The sequence below is a fragment of the Agelaius tricolor genome, unplaced genomic scaffold (genome assembly GCF_023055355.1).
Source record: "Agelaius tricolor isolate 1412-34295 unplaced genomic scaffold, bAgeTri1.0.p SCAF_6, whole genome shotgun sequence".
Lineage (NCBI taxonomy): Eukaryota > Metazoa > Chordata > Aves > Passeriformes > Icteridae > Agelaius > Agelaius tricolor.
This window is the reverse complement of record NW_027269266.1, coordinates 3,359,232-3,382,862: the sequence shown is the minus strand read 5'-3', so window position 1 is coordinate 3,382,862 and position 23,631 is coordinate 3,359,232. Positions and strand designations below refer to the sequence as shown.

General features: G+C 41.2%; 1 protein-coding gene across 2 annotated transcripts; it reads left to right on the top strand.

Annotated features, from left to right (window-relative positions):
• The first annotated feature begins 1,916 nt into the window (after positions 1-1,916).
• Positions 1,917-22,161, top strand: EXOG (exo/endonuclease G). Of its 2 annotated transcripts, none has more exons than XM_071428531.1 (6): positions 1,917-2,100; positions 3,236-3,385; positions 5,002-5,141; positions 6,873-6,949; positions 9,953-10,067; positions 20,744-22,161. In XM_071428531.1, exons 1-6 carry the CDS (start codon positions 1,953-1,955, stop codon positions 21,203-21,205), a joined length of 1,092 nt encoding a protein of 363 aa, XP_071284632.1. In that variant the 5' UTR covers positions 1,917-1,952; the 3' UTR covers positions 21,206-22,161. The 2 variants fall into 2 exon arrangements, with proteins under 2 accessions (XP_071284632.1, XP_071284631.1); XM_071428530.1 differs by lacking the exon at positions 1,917-2,100 and adding an exon at positions 2,580-2,689.
• The last annotated feature ends 1,470 nt before the right edge of the window (positions 22,162-23,631 follow it).

The window sequence follows — 23,631 nt, the reverse complement described above, 5'->3', positions numbered from 1 at the left end:
GTGTTTTTAGTATTTCAATGGCATTTCTGCTATCCAAAATCCCTAAAACGTCCCTGCAGAGGCATAGCTGAGGCCTGCACCTACTACCCACCACTTGCAAACAGTTCCAAAGAGAAGTTATCTCAAATTCACAGAACTATAGAATGGTTTGGGTTGGAAGAGACTTTAAAGATCATCCAGTTCCAACTACCCTGCTAGGGGACACCTTCCACTAGACCAGGTTGCTCCAAGCCCCATCCAACCTGGCCTTGAACATCTCCAGAGATGAGACATCCACAACATCTCTGTCCTAGTACAATTATTATTATTATTATTATTATTATTATTATTATTATTATTATTTAATTTCCCTTTTGAGTGTGTTACCTCTTGTAGCACTGTGGTGACACTGCTTATCACTCCTAGCAAAGAAGTGTTCACACAGGGCAATATGTGCATGTGAGGCTGTATCAAGGCAGTCCAGCACTGTACTTCAACTGTCAAAGGCAGGAGAACTTGACCAGGAAAAAGATTAAAATATAAAAAAAAAAAAAGCCTGAGTTCCCTGTACTCATAGCACCACACTGAGGTCTGTAATCCTTACATGAGGTACGAAGATGCCCTCAGCCACACACTGAAGCATGGCCAGACCTCTCCAGAAAAGCTTCCTGCAGTAAAGTGATGGTGTGGCCATGAAATCCTTATATTCTGGTGTTTTCCATTGCTAAACTGATCCTATTTTTCAGAAAATTGCCTCTGGCTTGGTGCTGGGTTGAAAATGGTTAGTTTGGGTGGATATGAGGCAAATATGAACATTATCAGGGATTTGGGAGGGAAAAATGGTAATAATCAGGCTGGTGGTTTTCCTGAAAGGAAGCTCAGTGTAACATCACCCTATATTGACTAAAGCCAACCCCATACCACAATCTTCAGCCTGGAGAAGATACTATTCTGAGGAGATCTTCTGGTGACCTTCCAGTCCCTAAAGGGAATTTGTAAAAAAGATGAGGACAAACTTTTTAACAGGGCCTGTTGAGATAGGACAAGGAGGAATGGTTTAAAACCAAAAGAGGGCTGATGTAAGTTAGATTTAAGGAAGAAATGTTTTACAATGAGGGTGGTGAGTTACTGGTACAGGTAGAGGTGGTGGATGCCCCATCCCTGAAAACATTCAAGGTCACGTTGGATGGGGCTCTGAGCAAGCTGGTCTGGTTGAAAATGTCCCGGGTCATTGCCAAGGGGTTGGACTATCACAGAATCACTGAGTTGTTTGGGATGGAAGGATTCTGTGGGCATCACCCAGTCCAAACCTCCTGCCAAGGCAGCATCATCTGGAGCAGGTGACACAGGAATGTGTCCAGGTGGGTTTGGAATGTCTCCAGGGATAGAAAACTGTGACCTCCCTTTTCCAGTGCTCTGCCACCCTCAATGTAAAGAAGTTCTTCCTCACGTTGAGGTGAAACTTTTATTTTGTGGCCATTGCTCCTCATCCAGTCGCTGGGCACCACTGAAAAGAGTCCAGCACTGTCCTTTTGGCACCACCTTAGAGATACTTAAATGTATTGAGATCTTCTCTCAGTCTTCTGTAGACTGAACACACCCAGCTCCCGCAGTCTCTCCTCATAAGGGAGGTGATCTTTTCTTCTCCACCTAAAGACTTTAAAGCTCCTTTCTGACCCAAACCATTCTATGATCCTATGATTCAGTCATCCTCTGCGCTTGGAGCCCGGGCTGGTCGCCCCAGCCAAGCTGGATGGGTGCAGTTTAGCCACTACAGTCCCTGTAGTCCCCATGAGGGAATTCACTTTATTTTTCCACAGCTATCGGGGAAGCCCCGGCGGCCTCATCCCCTCACGCGGCGCCCCCTCACCGAGGCGACGCCGCCATGGCGCCTTCAGGGCTGTGCCGTGAGGGGGCGCTGCGGGGCCGCGCCCGCCCCTTCTCTTCCCTTCCCCTCCCTTCCCGCCGCCGCCATGGCGGCCTTGCCCCGCCACCGCCGCTTCCTCGGCGGCTTCATCTGCGGGGCCGCGGCCGGGGCTGCCGCGTCCTGCTGGGCTACATGGCGGCTGCTCCGCAGCCAGAGCCAGCCGGAGCCGGGCCCCGGGCGGGCCCCAGCGCAGGGTAAGAGCCGCGGACAGTGGGGACGCCGCGGCCCGGCGAGACGGGAGCGGCCGGTTCAGCGCGGTCCCGGGTTCCGCAGCCCCGCTCCCCACAGCCGCTTCTGTCCCTAAACTCTCTCCTTCCCCTCAGAAGCGCCTTTTCCCTCCTTCCCCCATTCCCGGAATGCCCAAATAGTGCCAGGAGATCGTGGGGTTCCCCTAGTGCCTCCGGCGGGCTGAGTGGGGAGGAGGTTATCTGGGGATGCTGGGCTGCAGCTGGTAATTAACAGCGCTTCCCTTTACACCTTCTCACGGCAGTGTTGGTGGCAGGAGAGGAATGTGTATTTAGTTTTAAACACACATTTCGGACCAGACCATCACTAAATTTCAGCTGTTGCTGCCCTGAGCTGAGGTTCGTTTATCAAGTCTGGGGTCTGGTGGGGTTCAGGTGTGGGGAGGGATGTTTGGGGCACCTGAGGGAGTGAATGGTTTTCTCTGCAGCTTCAAGGCTTTAAAAGTACCGGATTGTTGGAAAGCAGAGGAAGAATGGCTCTAAAAACATGAGTTGCTGTTGGACAGATGGCTGGAGAATGAACAAGACAGTAAGATGGGTGTAAATAATTCTTCCATGAGAAAAAATTATTGCTTGAAAAAATAATGAAAATTCAGTGAAGCTTTCATTCATTCAGCAGAGTATAAGCGTTCCCAGAGAGGGCAGGACTGCTTGTGCCCAACTTGTAAATCTCAGTTTGTGAGGAATTTGATTTTCAGCTCCAAAGGGTGAAATGTATGTTTTGATCTCCTGTGTCTGTAACTCCTTGTTGCCTGATTTATCCCTACACATCTGAGAGCTTTTCTTCTGTAGAAAGAAAATATCTCATAGCTTTTCTTCTGCCTTCTGTAGGCATTAGTGTAGATAGATGACTTAGTCCTAGAGCTGAGATTCTCATGTTAAAACATGATGAGAACTACAACTATTTTGGCAGATGAGAGTTTCACTGGATAGCTCTCTTAATATATTTTAGGTCTTAATTGTGGCTGTAACCTCAAGTAATTCCCTATACAGTACGTTCACACCCACTGAGATGTGTTTTTTTTACTGTCCTGTTTATGATCACATTTCATCTTTGGATGGTTTTCTGTTTATTTTTCCTTAGAACCAATAGAAGAGGCTCTGCTGGAAAGATATGGATTTCCTGAGGCTGGAACAGAGACCAGATGTTACACAAATCATGCACTGTCTTATGACCAGGCAAAACGGGTGCCTAGATGGGTGATTGAACACATTTCAAAACAAAAGATGCTGGGTATGTAGGTGTTTATTCGTTGCAGTAATAAGCAGACAGGACTCAGTTTCTTCATGCAGAAAAGCCAATCTTAATGTTACAGCCCATTTTTATACAGTTTTTAAGACCTAGTGTATAACTCTAATTGGTTCATAATTTTCTTGCTACTCAGTTCATTGGTTAGTAAATAGCATTTTACATGTCCATCAAATTTCTCTATTCCTGTATAGTTTACATATTTTATTCACTGATTGCTATGGGATAGACTTTATGTTTTTGCAGGTGGGAAGGGTTCTGTTTCCAGAATAGATTGTTGTTGCTCAGAATGGCAGGAGAATGTCCATTTGTGAGATAAAAACTAACTGACTTTCATTCTTACAATTCTTTCACATGGTTACAAGCTAACTGCTAGCTTAGCTAGAGTAGCAGGGCCTAAGCCATATTTTATAAGGGCTTTCTTTAATAATATCTCTACCTGTATACAACATTTATCTTCTTACATTTGTGATGCTCTGAACGACCTTTGCTGCTCACAGAAGGTGGATCCTGGAGCAGTCAGGGAGAAAAGTCTGAGTCCTATAGTGATCTGAGGGAAGGAAGCTCAACTTGAGTTTTTGTAACAGGAATGGAGAGAAGATGAAACAATGAAAATTAACCTTTCCTTACTTGATTTGGATCTGCAAAGTTGCTCGAGTGCATTAGAATGGCTTCTGCTTCCTTAGCAGTGGAGTTAGTTCTAAGGTCCAGTTTATGTCAGTGGTAGGCAGAGTTTTTAATGTACAGATCTTAGAGATTTGCTCAGAATGGCAGGAGAATGTCCATTTGTGAGATAAAAACTGAGCAAAGGGCATCAATTGTTCAGAGCTAGATTGGGCATTAGCTCCTCACTGCAGCCATTATTTACTCTGATGCAGTTCTCATACTCTCTCCCTGTTCTTTATGCAAGACAGAGGCTCAGTGATTTTTTGCTATCAGTGGTGAATGAAATATGAGTGGTATACATTCATTGTAAATTAAGTTTATAGCATTAGTTCAGTTTTTATAAGGCAGATTATTACTAATGGAGGTAACCATGTAATTGTAAAATGCTTTATGAAAGCAATAGCCCTCTGAATGTCTCTAAATCACTGTCTTCAAATTACCTTTGAAAATTAAAAGCAAGATCTTGAAAACATTATGACCAACCCTTAAGTAGCATCATTGATCCCACTTCTGTCTGAGAAGAAAACAGTAATTTCAGGCTTACTATCAAGTGGGCCTTAATGGCTGAATTGTTAAAATGTTTTCCAAATAATCAGATACAACTAACTTCAAGTTGAAATTGAGCATCTTGAGGCATTCAGTTCTGACTTATGTCTGTAGCTACTCAATATTTAAGGCAGACCTGTTTTGTTTTGGGCAGACTGAAAAGTCATGATGTAAAAACCCCATCTATTTTATTGGTAAGTAAGAACTTAAATAAAACACATGGCAGAAAGAAATTAGCGTTGCCTGTAAATGAGATGTACAGAGTTCAGATTAATGTACTGAATCCTCAAACATGGATCATCTGGCAAGATATGACAGAATTAGATCTTTTTGTCTTGTGATTTTGATGGTTTCATGATAATCTGACCATTTAGTGTGCTGTTCTGCAGGTGATGCAGATCGAAGGCACTGCAAATTCAGACCAGACCCTAACATCCCTCTGATGTTCAGTGCTGTCAATGAAGACTACCTTGGCAGTGGATGGTCACGAGGACACATGGCACCAGCAGGAGATAACAAATTTTCAACAGTAGGACTTTTTCTCCCATCTTTTTAATTTGTGTTTATCAGTTGGAAAGGGTCAAAAGACCCTTAGAAGTAATGTGCAATGTTCCTCATGCAGTTTGTTTTGAGGTGGAGCATGATGTCATTATTGATGCACAGAGCTGGATTTGGAGTTACAAGGTCTGTTCCTGACTGAGCAGTGTAGGGTGCTCTCACAGCCTCCTTCAGGCATCTAAATCAGGTGCATGCTCTGATGACATAGCTCTCTTCATTAAATCACACCTACACCAGCTTGTTTGGCAGAGATGATGTCTTGAACAGTGTGGTGTTCAAGTTTTCTCAGCCTCTTGCATGTCACATTGTCCACCTGTAAAATGAAGATGATAACCTTCGCCAAGAAAACCCTGCAAGGTTTCAAAGCTCAGTTAAAGGGAGACAGGGACAATGATGTCATTGTGGCCAACAGCTGCTGAGATATTTAAGGCTAGATTGAGCAAAGCAAAGATGCTGTTAAGTACTGTTCTGTATTGGCAAGGGGATTGCCTGGATGATTTAAAAGGCTTTTTCCTTCCTTGCAGTGTGTATGAGGTAAATTAGACCCTTTTGCCATAGTTCTTTCAGTCTATAAAATGTCTTCACCTGCCATTTATTCAGGCTGTAAGAGAAGCATGCCTTAATGCCTTGGCTGACTCACAAAGCAGCTTTGAATTTATTGGATCCTCTTGTGAAATGTGCCTAATGCAGCAATTTGTTAATTAAGAAGCAGTTTGAATTAGTATTTCTCCAGACAGATAGTATTCAGTGGGGTAGAGTCACAGCACAGTGGCATGTGGTAAATGAAAGAATCAGTAGTTTTATTTCTTTTGGAAATGTCTTTGTTGTTATTTATTTGTGCTTCTGGGTATTTTTGCTGGTGAGCTCCCTGTGCACAGATATCCTGGACCTGGTTTGAAATGCAGTGAGATGATACAGTCTTTCAGATATAGGATTATAAAAACTGCATTTCTAATTAGTGGAGGTAGTTTGCTCATTATCCTAAAGAGTTCTGTCAGTCCCATCACTTTGCAGTAGTAGTATGTGAAAAATATTGGAAAATACAGGACCTGTGAAAATTCTGGATTAAGATCTTGGAATTTTTTCTCTCTGTATTTCCCTGTGTATGTCTTGTGATTTATCACCAGGTCCTTCACCTCTGGAAGTATGTGAGCTTCTGTTCAGAAATGTTTATGACACTTCTACAAGATGAAATTAAGCAGATATATGGATGTTTGACCATTATGGTCTCATAAATCATTTTATTGCCTGTACATTATATATGTGTAAAATATTGATGAGTATATCTAATAAAACTTTTTCTTGTAAAAGAAAGAAAAAGTTAGCCATTAAGCAGTCAAATAAATGAAAAGCATGCTTGAAAGTGTCCTTCCCTTTCAAAATGAAAAATGACTAGTTGCTTTCAAAGACATTACCAAACTGACACTGGGTGGTAGTAATTCCTGTGCCTCTTGAGTTGGACATTCTCTTGCTGTTTCTGCCAGGATAAAAAAGTAGATAACTTTGCAAGGTTTCACCTCAGTTGTGCACCTCTTAATCCTAAATAGTTTTGTAGGTGTTCTGACTGCGGTTTTTCTGATTTTCTGTGTTAATAGGTGTTAAAACTAAACTAGAAATGGGATTCTGATCCACAAACTGCTAAAATGTGTCTTCAGCTCATGATTGTTTCAGTGAAATTACAATATTTTCTTTCTCTATGCAGAGAGCTATGGCTGAAACGTTTTATCTGTCTAACATTGTGCCTCAGAATTATGAAAATAATGCTGGGTTTTGGAACAGGTGAGAAATTACTTGTAAGTAAACTAAGTGAAAAATATCAGGGAGCAGCATAAATCAAAAATGCTTTATTTTTAAAGGTTCTTCACATCCAGGTATTTTAGAGCAGTTTGTCTGTAGAGGTCATAGGAGCTTTCTCTGAAATAAAAGCCAGCTCAGTCCTCTCAGTGAAAGAACAGTGTAACAACTACTTTAGTTCTTCATTCAGTCAAACTGTTGAGGACATTTATTTAAAAAAGACAAAATTATTTCTTCTGGCTGATAAAAAGTACCAGGCTTAACTGTCCTTAAGGAAGTTCCAGCAGAGGCAAGGAGAGGGTTTAGATCTTCCTCAAAGAAGCACTTGCAGTGTGAGAGTCTTCCCATGTCTGTGTGTGGATGTTGGTTCCCTTTGAATTGCAGAACTGAGTGCTCCCCACTGAGCCATCACTCTTCAGGTCTAAGGTCCCAAGGAGCAGTCAGGCAGGAGCTCTGTCACTTGTGAGTGCTGACTGGATTGTCTTTGAGGTGGAGTAGTTGATAAATTTAAACTTGCTTCATGTAAGATTTTTATTCTTCCCTTCCTTTGAGCAGAGAAGATAGTAAAAGTAGCATTCATCCAGTGCTTCTTGTATAGGACTTAGAGAATGTGAAGGCTCAGAAACAGGAGGGGAAAATGATAAATTTTTCAAGGTTCACTCAAGGGAAGGTCAGCAAAATTATATACAGTGTTGTAATAAAAGTCCATCAAAACTGCATCATCATTCATCTGCACACTGCTTTCCTGTTTTACAAGAATGTGTATAAAATCAGATGAGCCATTCAGTAAGGTTATACTGTTTTATAGACAAATAAAATGCCATAACATTTTAAGAGGGTTTTTTTCTTTTTTTAATAACTCAAGTATTTGAGCATAAATTTTCCTTATACCAAAGCTAGGCATTTGTATCAATTCAAAGTAGGGAAACCCTCTTTGTTTCCCTTAAGCAGGATCTCTGCCTAATCAGGAAATCATGGGGAGTGTTTGGAAATTTCCTCTAGCACTATCAACCCTGCAATTTAAGCAATTATTGCCACTTTTCCCCATCCCCAGCACTCTGTTCCCATAGTTTAAATTCATGAAAAAGGCAACAATGCCACTTTTTTTTTTGTCAGTCATTTCTTTAATAATAAATATTTTTAAGGATACCGTATTTCACATGTGTTACATTGTTTCCTAGCTTCAATATTCTCTTCCTTTCTCTTGTTTTAGTTGCTTGCTTCTTGACCTGTCTTCTGAGGTGCAGGCAGCTTAGTCAGTAGAAGTGTCTGTTGTTTTCTAAAGTGGTGTTTGCCCTCCTGCCTTGTGTTTTTGCTGCTTTCCCAGTTCCAGCTTTGGTAGTAGCCTGACTGTGGTGAATCAGTTTCATTTGCCAGCCAGTTAAAAACTGATTCTTGTTTTGTTTTGCTTGGTTATGTTTCTGCCACATTAGAAAATTGGATCAACTCATGAAATGAGTTGTAGAACCAACATGGGAGATGGATTAGGAGTGGTCAGCTGGGACAGACAAGGGGAGCAGTAGGAAAGGGGAGAGCAGGACTATAATCATCCACGACTAGAATCATCCATTTGGACTGGCTCCATGGTGTGCTCCATCTCCACCTTAGTATTCCTCATTCTCTTCCACCTGATATTTAACTGTTTTCTGTCTTGTTTTGAGTGTGATTTCATGGTCACTGTAATCTGACCTCTGTCCCTCCTGCCACCAAAAGCAGTTTGCTCCCTAGCTGCATTTATTCCCATTCCTTCCAGGTGGTGTTTGTATTTCCCTGCCATGAGACAGCCTGAGGAGCTGGGCTGCTTGGAAGCAAAGCTGGTGACAGTAGGAAAAGAATTCACTTCTAGTCAATGCTTCAGTGTAGCACATGAAGAAAAGACTCATTCTTGCTTATTCTCATTTGTGGGGCTCATTCTTGCTGATTTAACTCACTAACCCAGCACAAAATAAAAACAAAAAGAAAAACCTACTGGTTTTGTTCAGAGTTGACAGATAAGGAATGCTCAAGTGGCCCAAGGGAGAGGTGTGAGGAACAGGAATTAGACAAGGAGGTGAAACCTCCCCCTGTCAGAGGCAGCCAGATTAACTGGGATAATCTGTTTTATACTCTGTCTGTCCATTTGTGTGAAATGCAACTCACCTTTGTAGAGGACCAATGCTTGCTCACTGTATGTGATTTCTTTAACAGTTGGGCTGTTAAAACAAAGAAGTGCTATATTCATAGAATTATAGAATTATTTGGATTGGAAGGAACCTTAAATACCACCTAGTTCCAACCCCACTGCCATGGACAGAGACACCTTCCCCTAGATCAGATTGCTCAAAGCCCCATCCAGCCTGGCCTTGTTAATCTTTTGTTTTCTGTAAAGTAGATGTGATCCAGGAACCTTCTTATTTGAGAAATATTATATGCTGTAAACTGAATCAGTTTAAAAAGCAAAAATATGGTTGTGTTTCTGGAGTTACTACTTTATTTTGGAAGAGTTTTATATCTATAAAGAAAACCAGCAGAGTTAGTGAAAATGGCAAACAGAAACTTCAGAAAGAACTGTGTTGCAGGACTTTGATTCCATGGGGATAAACATACAAATCCATTAATATCATAAAACCTTTCAAAGTAAAAATGCTTCAGCTTGCTGCTTAGAACAATTTTATTTTTCCAGTCCCTAGTGACCACCAACAGTATATTTCTAGTGTCAAGTGTGGGAGTAAGTAGAGAACTCAGCTATTCAGCCATGTGCTAAGGCTGCAGAAACCTTTTTCAGATGTGTGCAGTAACACATGTCTATCTGTGAATAAATGAACATTATTTACAGAGGACAAATGGGAAGCAGGACTTGGACCTACATTTTACCTACTTTTGCTTGTGAATCACTCAAATGAATCTGGAAAAATGCTCCCTGTCAATAGTTCACCCTTCCCTTCATAGTGTGTCTCAAAGACTAAATCTTCCCAGCTGACTTTTCCCTGTCTGACAAATGTGTTCCAGAATGGAAATGTACTGTCGGGAATTGACTGAGAGATTTGAAGATGTTTGGGTTGTTTCTGGACCTCTTACCTTGCCTCAAACAGATGGTGATGGAAAGAAGACTGTTACTTATCAGGTATGTGTATATCTTGCTGGGATAATAGTGCAGTAGTAATTATTTATTTAAAATAGATATCATAAAACAAAAGTTGGGCATCTTAGTACAGGCAAAATGTATAAAATGTGCAATACTTGTTAGGACAAGATTAGCAGAAGTGTTACATCTTGCCTACACTTGAAAAAGCATACTTTTAAAATAGTTTGTTTATTTACAGAGATCTATTTAATGTCCACAGTCAGCAGTAGAACTCTTTATCCAGTCAGAGTCAGTGGGGTTTGCATCTATTTAATAAATTTCTTCATGTGTTTTAGAAAGAGTAGAATGCAAAGATAGGATGGGTCTCTCAAAACTCTACAGGATATTGGAGTGTCAGTGCTCTGTTAATTTCACAAGCAGTTGTTTGCTGCTACACCATAGGCATCACTTGGATGAGGCCTTGCAGCTGAGATTCTGAACATGCCAGAGTCACTTGGAAGACTTCACTCAAGTGCAGTGTCAATGGTACTGATGCTCCCCTTCTTTTAGCCCCCTATTTTTATTACCTGCTTAAAATACTCTGAAGATTCATCATGTACAATCTGTAGAAACCATCACTGACGGACAGATGGGACAGGCTATGAAGCTGAGAGGTGAATTTATTGTTGCTTACCCAGATTTACTCTTAGTAGGATTGTGTTTAGACATTGCTAAGGTTTGAGCATGGTAAGTTACTCAAGGGAATGTTACTTCTGTGCCCACTGCAATGAGATATTATTGCTATGTACAGTTGCAGATGAAAGCTGGCATAATGCAAATAATAAATGCTGCATTTTGCACCTCTTGAAAGAAACACTTCTCCTTGAAAATAAGTAGTTGGATCAACTGCAGCTTCAGCTTGTGAGCAATTCAGCTTCCAACCAGTTCTCTGAGGAGCAATGGATGAACTTGCTGAAACAACCCCCTATTTCACAGGGATGTGAGAGACACAAAAGGGAGAGATGCTCAGTTCCCAACACTGGCTTGTTTAGCAGTAAGAGTTAGGCACTGTTTCTCCTTTATAAATACACAGCTCATTTCCTTTTGATTGAACTTGGAACTTGGTCATGATAGAATATGATTTTTCCCATTTGCTTTTTCCCTTTTTACTTGAGAAACTGTCCCTTATGTCCCCAGCCACACATGTCAAACCTTACCTGTCACAAAAACACAGTTTTGGATTTGGGTTTGTTATTTTTGGGGGCAGTTATGCATATGAAAGTGCAATAGTAATAAGTTACCTTCTTCATGTTTAGTGGCAGTTCCAGCTCTCACCACATCTTTGTGAGGGAGATGCAGACTGTGCTCATTTTTCAAGTGGATAAATAAGCCATGGTAAGGGGTATGACCCATGCCAGATGATAAATTAGTGGCAAAGCCAGCTTTAGATGGCCAATCATCCTGTGCCACCCACAGGTGCTCACTTCACCATTGCCCTTTCTACTTTCCAGGCCTTCCTCTGCCTTTCTTTGGTCTGCCAGCCCTGATGACTGTCAGATCCTGCCACAAAATGCTTGATAACCCAGTGCAATACAAAACCATCCAGACTGGGTTTGCTGGGCTGGTTTTGTACTGCTGTAGAAAGATTGAGGCAGCACACAGAGTAGTCCAGTGCTTCCTGGTGACAGCATGAGACATGTCCAGAAGCACACAGCTGGGAGCAGGAGGGAGATGTTCTCTCCCACCAATCTTCAGCTGAGCATTTGGCTTCCTGTCACTCAGAATGGTACAAAGTTCTCCAGGCTTACACACAGCTTGCTGGGATTTGCTTCCTTGTAGCTGTCAGGATACTGCATTTATTTTTCATCCTTAAAAAATATCTTCATCTTACATAGCAAGGAATTAAAAATCCTGAGCTGACTTGAACATTTTGTAAGTGGAAATCACTTCCAGGAAGAAGTTAAATCATCTATCAACTGCATCTATCAATGGCTTTACTTTAATCTTGCTCATCTTTCTCTCATTCTTCTCTAGAGAAAGTGTTTACTTAGAAGAGGAAGATTGCATTTTCTGAAAAATGATTGTCATTCTCAGTCCTGGTTTTGAAATGTAAATTTTAGTATTCCACAGGTAAAAATCAGAGCAGACACTGCATCTTACTGACTTTATTCAAAATAACTTGATACCTGGATACACTGATGAAATAATAGTGGCACAAAATGCCCACACTGTTGTGCTTGTGATCTCATTCAGTTCTTGTCTTTTGTCTTCATCATCTTTGGGTTTGATGATAACACAGATATTCTAGGAATGTTTTACCAGTTTTGGTCTTACTATGAACTGAAGTTCAGAGTGGGATTAAAAATGGTGAAGTGATGGTGTTCCTGTCAGTGTGTCACCACTTTTTCATATCCATAAATCCTTTTACTCAGCTTCCTACAGTGAGATTCATTATGTAAATTGTTTTTTATTTGAGTACAGATAATGCTGTCTCCAGGTGGGAAAAGTAAAATAATGATTTTGTGGGGTTTTTTGTTTGTTTGTTTAAAATATTAAATTGTTTGCTTTGAGTCCTCTAAATAAATACAGGCAGAGAGTGTTGGGGTTCTTTTATTTTGAAATTTGTTCCTGGCTTAAATTTTTGTGCTTTGCCTTGCAGTTGTACTTTGAGGAGAGAGACTTCAGAATAGAGGGGTGTGCTGGGTTTGTTTGTTTGTTTTTTCTTTTATCAACACAAACACTTAGAGGAGGAAACACAAGGTGTCAAAGCACTGAAGAGAAGTTCTTTTCAAACAGACACCTTGGATATAATTGCAGTCATTGCCATTGATTTTGGTAGTCTGGGATTCTGCCCCTAAAGGAAGAACACTAATGCTTGTGAAGGGAAGGTATCTCTTTGCTGTCTTTCAGAGTGAACTCAAAAGAGTTCACACAAATGACTTCAGACTGAAAGGGGTTGTAGTCCTCATTGTTTGGGCATGAGAAGCTGATGTGAGAAGATGTCCTTTCCTTTGTCCCTGCTGTTCAAGGAGAAGTGCTGCAGTACACACCAGAGTGCTGGAACTCACAACCTGTAATCTGCCAATGCCACTCTTAAGGCTCAGCTCCTCTCTAATGTTTTTGCTCTCTCAGACAGAGCTGTGAAAAGGAAAAAAAGAAAACACTGAAGTGCTACAGTGAATGTGTCTGCATTGATTTGTTTCAGATCCTCTCTTCAGTCTTAGTTTCCTTGTTTTTGGCTAAAGGAGTGGTGAAATATGTATCTGTCGTTTTACATGCCGGTGTTTTTCTCATCAGGCATCCAAAAAGGTTATTTTTAGATCACTATAGAGGAGAAACAGAGCATTGGTCATGGCTTTGTTCCCAGTTCCTGCTTGGACTCTGGTACCATTTGCTCTTTAATTCCTGAAAGGGAATTAACCTTGAACTCCTTAGATGCCAGCATTGTTCTGTCTATTGGCTTAACTTGTGATATCCTCAGATATGTTCTGTCATTTCATCTGTCTCCAGTGGAGATTTTTATTGCAAAGAGGAGATTGATGATCGTGCTTGGTATGTGAAAAACATATTTTGAGAATATATGTAGAATAGAATGCCAACAGGAAAAATCTGTTCTGTGTCATTGGAGAGGCAGAGGCAGGTTTTTCATCTTTGTCCAGATCAAATCAAAATGGCATTGTCTTGTTTTATACATTACTGCTACCCAGTGGCTGTCACTTCAGTGATTTTCCTCTGTCAGCAGATTTGAAGTTTCACATACAAATTTTGCAATAATTAACCACATCATGCTCAGTGCTCCACCCTCCCCTCCCCATTCCCAAGGCCATCCTAGTGAATGCTAATTTAATAAGAATTAGCTGTGGCTGGCAAATAAAAATACAGTTTAGGTAATGTTTTGTTTGTTGTTTGAAAAAGACATTTTAATGTACTTTTTACTGGTACACTGGAATCGTGTTTTTTGTTTAATTTTCTAAATTTGATCACCAGGCTGGGCCAGAGAGGCACAATAACCATTCCAGAAGGTACAGTTGTCATCTCTGTCTGTGACAAATAACTGGGAAACAAATTGCACTCTCAAATAGGAGATGGTACCTTATGGTTTTACCCAGATAATTTTCAGAACTAGAAGAGGTTGTCTCCTACTAAGATACTATAGGGGAAGGAATGCTTGTTAAAGGAGGAGATAAACCTGGGAACTATTCCTTGTTTGTTGGCTGCTCCAGATGGTCCCAGGGCTACAGAGGTTCCTGCTGGATGTGGGTCCATGATAGATGTCCCAAAAATTTTATGCAAAGGGTTCAGTCTTAGATCAGCTGGTGTAAACCACCAGAGCTCTGTCAGCCCTAAATTTAGATGTGAAGTACAAATAAATGGAATGGACACTGGGTTAAAGTGGGAGGAGAAGAGACACTGAAGGTGCAGGAGAGATTAATTGGGATTGCTTTTATTTAGCACTGTACCCATCCTGAAGGTTGTGCTGTTACAGGAAAAGGGGTGTTAAGGACTGTGGTGGATTCTTTTTTAAGTTAATCTAAGTGAATTCTGTGGCAGCAGTAGTCTGTCATCATGTAAATACAGTTTATTACATACATGATATATATACATACCCTCTTCATTATAGAAAAATAAAAAGGGATTGGGGCATCTGTTTTTTAATGTCATAACTCTGTATTCAGGAACAGGGGTTTTTTTTGCCATCTCTTTTCTTTTTTCCTTCCCTTTTTAGGATTGCCAAATGATTTGGCAATAACAATCACACCAGCCATAACAAATTAAATTTTCCTGAAGTACTTACATTTGCATTTTGGAGTGCTTGGCTGTGCAGATCATTACTGTGATTTTATCTGTAGTGTTTTCTGGTCTGTGTGTTGCTAGGTCTGCCTTCACACCCCTCAGTTCTTCTCAGTGCCATCTGACAGAACTGTCTCAAATATTGGGGGAAAACACTCTTGGCAGAATCAGTGCTGCCTAACAAACCCAGAAGGAACTTGAGTGAAGGCAGTTAATGCTGTCACAATGATCGAGTAAATAAAGTTACACTGATAGTAAATGGAATCTTTTGTACTGCCAGAAAGTCTGTTTCTGTACAGAATTCAGTATCAAATTAGAACAAAGCTCTGGCTTGTCAAACGTGGGGTCACATCAGCAGGAGTGATGTTATATCTACAGTGAAAGACTGATGGACCTGGTCAGTACCATGCTTGGGGACAGGAATGATTCCTTGAATTCTGTCCACCAAGAAATGTGATGGAATTCATGTGATGTTAATTTTGGTACTGCCAGGTGGAGGGGGAAGGACTCTGTCACAGGAGCTGGGTGTGCTTCTTTTCAGACAGTTCTGTGTGCAGTTCTGGCTCACTTCTAAACTCAGGTTAGGATTTCACAGAGAGTGAAGAAACAGCTACTGGAGTGTCAAGGGAATTTCTGGAGCTGACATTTTAAAGTATTTGATGGTGGTGTCATCTGATGCAAGGACTCTGCAGTGTGTGCTGGTGGTTAAGACATGATTGAGAGGGATTCCTGTTTGCTAGGATCTGAGGGAGTCACTGGTAATTGACAATCCAGAGCTGGCTCTCGCTGATGAAGGGCTCCTTAGGCCCTTCTGCTGATTCTGTGCACAGTGGATTTTCAGTTTTTAGTCACTAGGTGGCAAAATACCACTTTTGGATTCATGAGCCCTTTCTTTTTAAAATGATCTGTACCCTTGCAGAGGAAGATAATTTTTTTGCAGCCTGGGAGGTTGTAACAAGTCCAGTGTAAAATGAAAAAAATGAAAATTTGATAACATTGGTTTGTTTTTAGAATTTCCAGTAATAGTAACACTGTTTTCTTCTCATTTAATCTCAACTGTTCTGCCATTATACTTCTTATATTCCTTTTCACTTTTTCGTGGAGTTTTCTATCTCATAAACTCCAAAGTGACATTTTTAGGGACTGCCTTGTAATTTATCTGATTACCACCATGAAGGTGGCATTAGTTAATAGCAAATGTTTAAACTTACTGTAGATGCCATTAGCAAATGTCTTCATTAATTATTTTGATATTTAAGACTCCACAGGTACTATCAAATTTGCTTCCTGTTTTTAAAGTCTGTAGTCAAGAACAGGATTTGGCCAAAACTGAGAGGAGAGCCAAGCTTAAGACAAATCCTCATCCAGTGACTTGGCTGAATTTATCAAAGCTCTGAATTCTCTCAGGTTTAAGAAATGTTCTGTCCTTATCTGCCCCTATGAGCTCTTTAGGTTTCTTTTTCAACTGCTTACCAAACACGTTTGTTGTTTTAGTGATATGTAAACATCTCTGAATGTCAGGAATTGCACACATTTTAATGGCCTGCCCTCATGACAGCTGTCCACGTTTAATTGGGCTTTGAGAGCAATAACAAATTCACACACACTTGTGGAATGTCAGTAACAATGTCAGTAATGAAAAAAAAATAATAAACACTGCTCTGAAAATGACATTATGATAATGTTACATTATTAAGAGATATGAGTTCAGTTAAAGAAACAAAACAAAAATGAAAGGAGTAAGTAGCTGCAAAAATTTAGGGCAGTGCACATTTTTACATTGAACTGATACAGACAGCAAAGCATCTGAAATGTTACATTGGTTTCCCAAATGATGATGGGAAAGAAATATATTTAATGCTATAAAAAGAAGGCTTTTAGCTTGAGTGCCTTTTTTTTTCATGTTTCATGAGCCTGTTGAAAATTCGGAAGATTAAGCAAAATTTTATAGCAATAGCAAAATGGGGATTTTCAAAGGATTGCACAAAAATTTGCCTTGTTGGCTGTTACCAGCATGGTGTGAAAGCATGTGGGACAGCAGTGATTTCAACAGGCAATTGCTGTATTTTCTTGCTTGTATTGGAGCACAAAATTCCTTTTAGAATCACAGATACTCTTAAAAAACTGCTGTTCTTCTCCAGCTGGGACAGAGAGCTGGTTTAGGTCTTGATTTCTGAAAGATCATCTGCTGCCTGTGGATAGACAGGCACAAATCAAAGTCAACATCTGTGCATGGATAATCTTGAACCATTTTCCATCCTGTTACAATAGGAGCATATGCTCTCTGCCTCTGCCAGGCAAAGCACTGAGATAAATGGGATCGTGCAGATCTGGGTAGGGATTGAGGCTGCTGAAGTTGAGGAGGAAAATCCTCTAGGTGGCAATAGGAAATGGAACTGTGGAGTTTGTTTTTCCTACCTCTTTCTTCTATTCCAAATTTCACTTTTGCAGTGTCACACTTCTTTCTCTGGGAGTTGAGCTGGTGAGGGGGCAACTCTATGGAAACATTTCTCTGCAGCTTCTCTATTTACTCCAATAAAACAGCAAAGTGTGGGATATTACAGGGAGTGATGATGGAGATACTTTGCCATGCTCCAGAAATGCATTTGGTTTTTTAACAGAAATCACTGGGTCACACTGCAGAAATTACTGGTCATGCATCCTGTGCATGGTGCACATAAGTGTTAAACTGCAGAAAAAGGCATTTATTCTTAGTCATGCATATTTACTCTGTCAGAGAAACCAGGCACTGCTCATTGATGGTGTTCTCCAGCAGAATTAGCTGGGGATAGAACTTTTATGGCCTGTTTTGAGTAAGGAAGGGACACCTGTGCACTCTGGCAGTTAGGGCAGCTGGAGATGGTTTTATCTGCTGTAACACTGTGAACACTCAGTCAAGTTATTGCAGTAGTAGTTTGATGCTGTTCAGAGAAGTTGGTATGAAGCCTGTGCACTGCTTAAATTTTATTTAAATTCTCAAAAGAGAGTTTGCATGGAACTGAAATGATACATAAATTACAAACCTGACCATTACAGGTATGGAGTTGAATTTAGATCTACATTTCTCAATAGGCCAGCCCTTCCTTCATTTTAAACTTGTCCTCTCTCTTTCTTCTCCTCTCTCTTCCTAGGTGCCCATACTGTGCATAAATGTGCATTATTTTGCATAGAATATATATATTTGCATAATATTACATAAGCACCGGGTCTGTTTTCCCTGAACACCCACTTGAGGCATTCAGCATTTCCATCTCATACCTAACTGTTTTGTGTGCAGCTCTATTCATTCCCCAGCCTCTTTATCCACCCACTCAGCCCTCAGCCTCAATCCCCAGTTCCCTGAGCTCGCTCCACATGCGTTCACCTGTTTGTTTTACATATTCCATGTACCCCCACTAATTGGAGATCCTTGTGCAGCTCCATCTGTGTGCTCGCCCTTCCTCTGGTCTTTTATGCAGCAGAGTGAGGATGCTGAGATGTGGATGTGTGTGGGAGGTGTGGAGATGGAGGGAGCTGAGCTAAGGAGGACCTGCTACATATCCGTGGATTTGTAGTGGGAAAAGTGTGCAGAGAGGCCTGGAAGAGGCAGGAATGCTGCAGGTCAGGAGATTTTTGGCCCAGGGAGATGCTGAGGACTGGGGTTTAGCCTCACTGCTGCCCTGTCTCAGCAGGCTATTGCCTCTTCCTCCTCTTCCTCACTTTCCTCCGTGCCCTAGGAATGTGCAGGAGGGGGGATTGCAGTGCAGGCTCTGCAAGCTCCGTGCTCCAGGGGGAAAAGGAACCTGGCCTGCAGCCTTTGGCAGTGTCATCACTGGATGCCCTTGGGTGAATATGGAAATATGAGCTCCTTACTCTCCCCTTCAGGGATTTTCCTGGCTCCCTCCCTCTCACCCCAGTATTTTGCAGGTACTCCCCAGCTCGAGTGCCACTGATCTCAAGTAGATTAAAGCTCCCAGCACCACTTATTTTGTAATTCAGTGTTAACTCACCAGGTACAGCAGTGTGTTGCTGCACTGGTTTTAGTACATTTGAGCATTGCCTGTGCATCAAGTCAGTTTTGATTATTTATGGTGTTTGTCCTGGGGAGGTGTAGCTCTGGTTTCACATACACAGAATGCTAAATGCAAAGTGCTTTGACACTCAGGAGCTCTCATTTCCCTATCAACACATCTGTCATCATTGAAAGGGAGAGGAGGTTTGGCATAAGGCATTTATTCCTTAACCAGTTTTGGTGACTGTTTGATGTCTAGGCAGAGTATTACCTGGAAGAAGGTTGTTGGCATAACCGTGACAATTTTTGTAAGAAAACAAAAACCAAATAATCCAATCACACCTCAAAAAACCAAAACCCAACCCAACCAAACAAAAAAAAAAAAAAAAAACACAACAAGAACAAACCAACTCAAGACCCCACCCCCTGAAAAAACCCAAACAATCAAAAGGTTTAATCTACAGCAAAACTATTAAAAATAGCCTAATTTAGGGCAAGAGAGGGAGGTATTTTAGAACACACAAAGGAATTTAAGAGCATGTGTTTTCCAGAAACAGGAGTAATGTTTCTACTATGTTACTGCACAAAAAATGAATAATATTTATCAGAGTTTTCCCTTTCTCTGGTTTTGGTCTAACCATTAAGACTTCAGGACCAGTCATTTAAAAAACTGGCAACAGAGGTAGAGGACACAAATCACTGAAAGAATTTGTAACTCAAATTTAATTAATAATGGAATAGACCAACATGAATCTTGGTTCAATAGCCACAGGCAAAATTTAATTTTAAAGATGTATTTCCATTTGCAGAAGGGCTGAATAATCAGAAAAAAAGTGTGCATAGGAAGTGTTTATTATGATATTGAGTTCTACTCAATATATGAGTGGACAAGGCATGTCTGAACTGTTGACACTTTCAATTAATGTGATAAATACCTGCTTTCCTTGAAATGGTATTTTAACTGTATCTAACAAAAACTGTCAAAAAAAATCAAAACAATCAGTGTTTGCTTTTGCAGGTATTGCAAATCCTAGAAACAGCACCAAATTGCTGGATTTTATATACAAAATAAAATGCCTTTGTAGTTTTTGTGAGGGATCTGCATCTTCTTCTTCCATTGCAATTAAAATAAAAGCATGGATTTGAGAAGGGTACTTACAGAAGAATTATGCAAAACTCAGCTTTTCCATGTGTGAGCCTGTTACACTCTCTTAAGATGACAGATTCAGTTCAGCAAAGAAACAAAAAACCTTAATTCAGTGCATGCATGAGCATAACTTTTTGAGTCCTGGAGAGATTACATTTGCCATCAGTAGTTGTATTCCCTTGGAGTTATCCCTGGCACAGGGTGGGGTGAGGCTGTGAGACTTTATGCACTTTAAAGTGTGAGACTTGAACAGTCCTGATCCTCTGCTCTTGGGGCTGCCCTTAAATCCCTGGATCCTGGTCTGAGTGACACAGGAGGAAAACCAACATGTACAAGCACTGAAATTGGATTGTAGGGAATTTATGGAAGAAATAGGTGCATTTTCTTTGGATAGACTTCTCTTCCAAGAGGATACTGAGTCACTGAATGTACTTTATATCTGGATTCTCTGAAAAAAATGCTTACTTAGGTAAAGCAGCTTTTAAATGCTACCTGGGTGTGGGTAATAGAGAAAAAATAAGTGACAGATGGTAACTTAGAGTTGATTTGAAATGTATATTAAAACCTCCACGGTTTGGAACTGTCAAGGCAGGAACTTTTATTGTATGTTATATTATAAGTTATTGTTGTTACACAAAGGAGAGGAGCTCCAGAGAGAGGGAACATGAAGATGTGGCGCTTAGGGACATGGTTAGTGGTGATCTTGGCAGTGCTGGATTCATGATTGCACTTGATAATTTTAAAGATCTTTTCCAAGCAAAACAATGCTGTGATTTTTTATCTGTAACAGTCCTTTCCTTTTGGCAGGTGATTGGAAAGGATGATGTGGCTGTACCATCCCACCTGTACAAGGTGATCCTGGCCAGGAGGAGCAGAACATCCTCAGAGCCCCTGGTGCTGGGGGCTTTTGTGGTGCCAAACGATCCCATAGGCTTCAGCCACCAGCTCACTGACTTCCAAGTCAGCATTGAAGACCTGGAAAAAATGTCAGGTTTAGTTTTCTTCCCCCAGGTGGACAAGACCAAAGATGTTAAAAATATCTGTGAGGTGGATACCTGCAAACTGCTGGGCTTCAAGGAATTCACTCTGTACATCACTGCCCGCAAAGTGCAGAGCGCCCGGACGCTGCGCCGGCTGGAGAAAGCCATGGCAGAGCTACAGGAGGCAGGAATTGAGCCTGATGAGTATCTCCTGAAGCTTTACAAGAAGAAGGAGGAAGAATTGCTGCAGGAAAAACCAGTAGCAGCTAGAGAGGGGAGAGCTGGCTGAGGATTCAGGAAGTTGTTTGGGTTTTTGGAAAGGGGAACTGAAGGCAGACGTGAAAACGAGGGCTCCTTGAATCATCCTTTTTTGAGTTGGGAGAACAATAAAGAAATGTTTGGAAGCTAATGGGCTTGGAATAATGCTCATTCTTGTGTAACACCATGCAAACATATGGTTTGCTGCACTGCTTAGACATTGGAAGTACAAATGACCCTTTTCTGGCCTGAGTAGATCACTGGACCTCCAGGAAGGGCTTTGTGCTATTTTCCACCTGGCATGTCAGACTCAGGATTTGTGTGGAATCTCTTCTAGGAATATCACAGAAATAGACAGTAGACACCTTGGGAGTACAACTGGAACGTGTTTAAATGGAATTCCACCCACAAATCTCTCTCACTGCAGTGCTGTAGAAGCAATTGTACTTTCTGGAATATTTTGAAAATTAATAAAAAAATATTTCATTTAACACTCTCTTATCAGAGACATGTGAGACATAATCTGGTCTTCCCTTAGTTGTATTAACCAAAACCTCTCCTGATCTTGTGTGCTTTGGATACTTCAGCATGTCAGGAGCTCACAATTGGTATCATTTGCAGCAAATTTAGTTCATCATGTATAATTCTGCAATTTTTTGGTAAGAGACCCCCAATAGAACTAAAGTTTAATCAAGTGCCTACCAGTGTAGTTTGGGTTTTCACAAATTAATGTAAGCTTAATATTTAATTTTCACCACTAAGTTTGGATAAACATGTTTTCTTGCATATTGTTTGATCTCAGAGGTGAGCATTACTTTCTTTTTGGTTGTGGTCACTGGCTTATTTCTCAACATCTGCCTTTGGACTATAAACTGCAACAAAACGTGTATGTTGACTGAAAATGTATTTCCAGTTCTTTTTCAGTGGCAACTGATGTTTATTGGATTTGCATCTACTTGGAAGATTAAATGACACTTTTTTTCATTAGTTTTGTACTTTATTTGTGCAACTTACTGTGACTCTGATATCTTACATCTGTAAAGAAAGAGTAAAATCTGGAAATATTTAGAATTTTTTTTTTTTTTATGGTGAGAATTGATAGACATTTGGAGTTTGTGCCATAAAAACACCTTCAGTATTTTCACATGAAAGAAGGGTCATGTAGTGCCTGGCTGAATGGGGCTGTTTTCATAAAAGATGAGTCAGGAGCATTATTTGGATGCTGTGAATCATCAGCTGGAGGTTCTAAGAACTCTGTGGTTTCCTTCTTCTCTGCTCAGTTGCAGTATCTCAAAGCAGATCACATCATAAAGCAAGCCATGGTTGCCATGACACTTTTGTGTTTGCCAAGAACATGTACTCAAAATCCAGACATTTAAATCCAGAGAAATGTCACTAGCTAAGGACATCATAAAAGCCTGCTGCTCACATGAATTGGAGAGAAGTTGTGTGAAATCCTGACAAAATGTTTGCTCATTTTGATTTTAGCCCAGAATTGTGGTTGTAAATCCCATCAGATGTAACAAAAGCAGTAAATTGCAAAACAAGAAGCCACATTTCCCTTTGCAGAATGTGGGAGATGTTGGAAGGGGGAGTTGCCTGGAATAACAAAATGCCAAATTCTTCATGTGCCTCTTGGTGGTCCAGTGAGTGCTTCACTGGAGTCCAGGCAGCCTTTGAGCACTGCCATGGTGTCACCCTTTGAAACAGGTTCCTGTTCACTGCCCTTTGCATTCTCTTTTTCCACATGATTTGAATTATTTATGTTTTTTAATTCAGCTTTCCACCTTCCTCCTCACCCTTCAGCTGAGAGGCTACAGATGGGCCCTGTGGTGCTCACACACCCTTGGATGGCTGAAGAAGATCTCAGTGCTACAGATCTGGGTCCATCCATAGCAAAACCTTCCTTGGAACAGTGCCAGGTGTGCACAAGGAGCTCCAGGTGTGGTGAGGAGCTCCAGGTGTGGTGAGGAACTTCAGGTGTATGTGAGGAGCTCCAGGTGTGTGTGAGGAGCTCCACATGTGTCTGAAGAGCTTCAGGTATGTGTGAGGAGCTTCAAGTGTATGTGAGGAGCTCCAGGTGTGTGTGAGGAGCTCCAGGTGTGTGTGAGGGGCTCCAGATGTGTGTGAGGACCTTCAGGTGTGCATAGAGCTCCAGATGTGTGCATTGGAGCTCCAGATGTGCGTAAGGGTCTCCAGGTGTGTGTGAGGAGCTCCATATGTGTCTGAAGAGCTTCAGGTGCATGTGAGGAGCTTCAGGTGTATGTGAGGAGCTTCAGGTGTATGTGAAGAGCTCCGTGTGTGCGTGAGAAGCTCCAGGTATATGTGAGGAGCTCGAGGTGTATGTGAGGAGCTCCAGATGTGTGTGAGGAGCTCCAGGTGTATGTGAGGAGCTCCAGGTGTGTGTGAGGAGCTCCAGGTGTCCATGAGGAGCTCCAGGTGTGCAAGGAGCTCCAG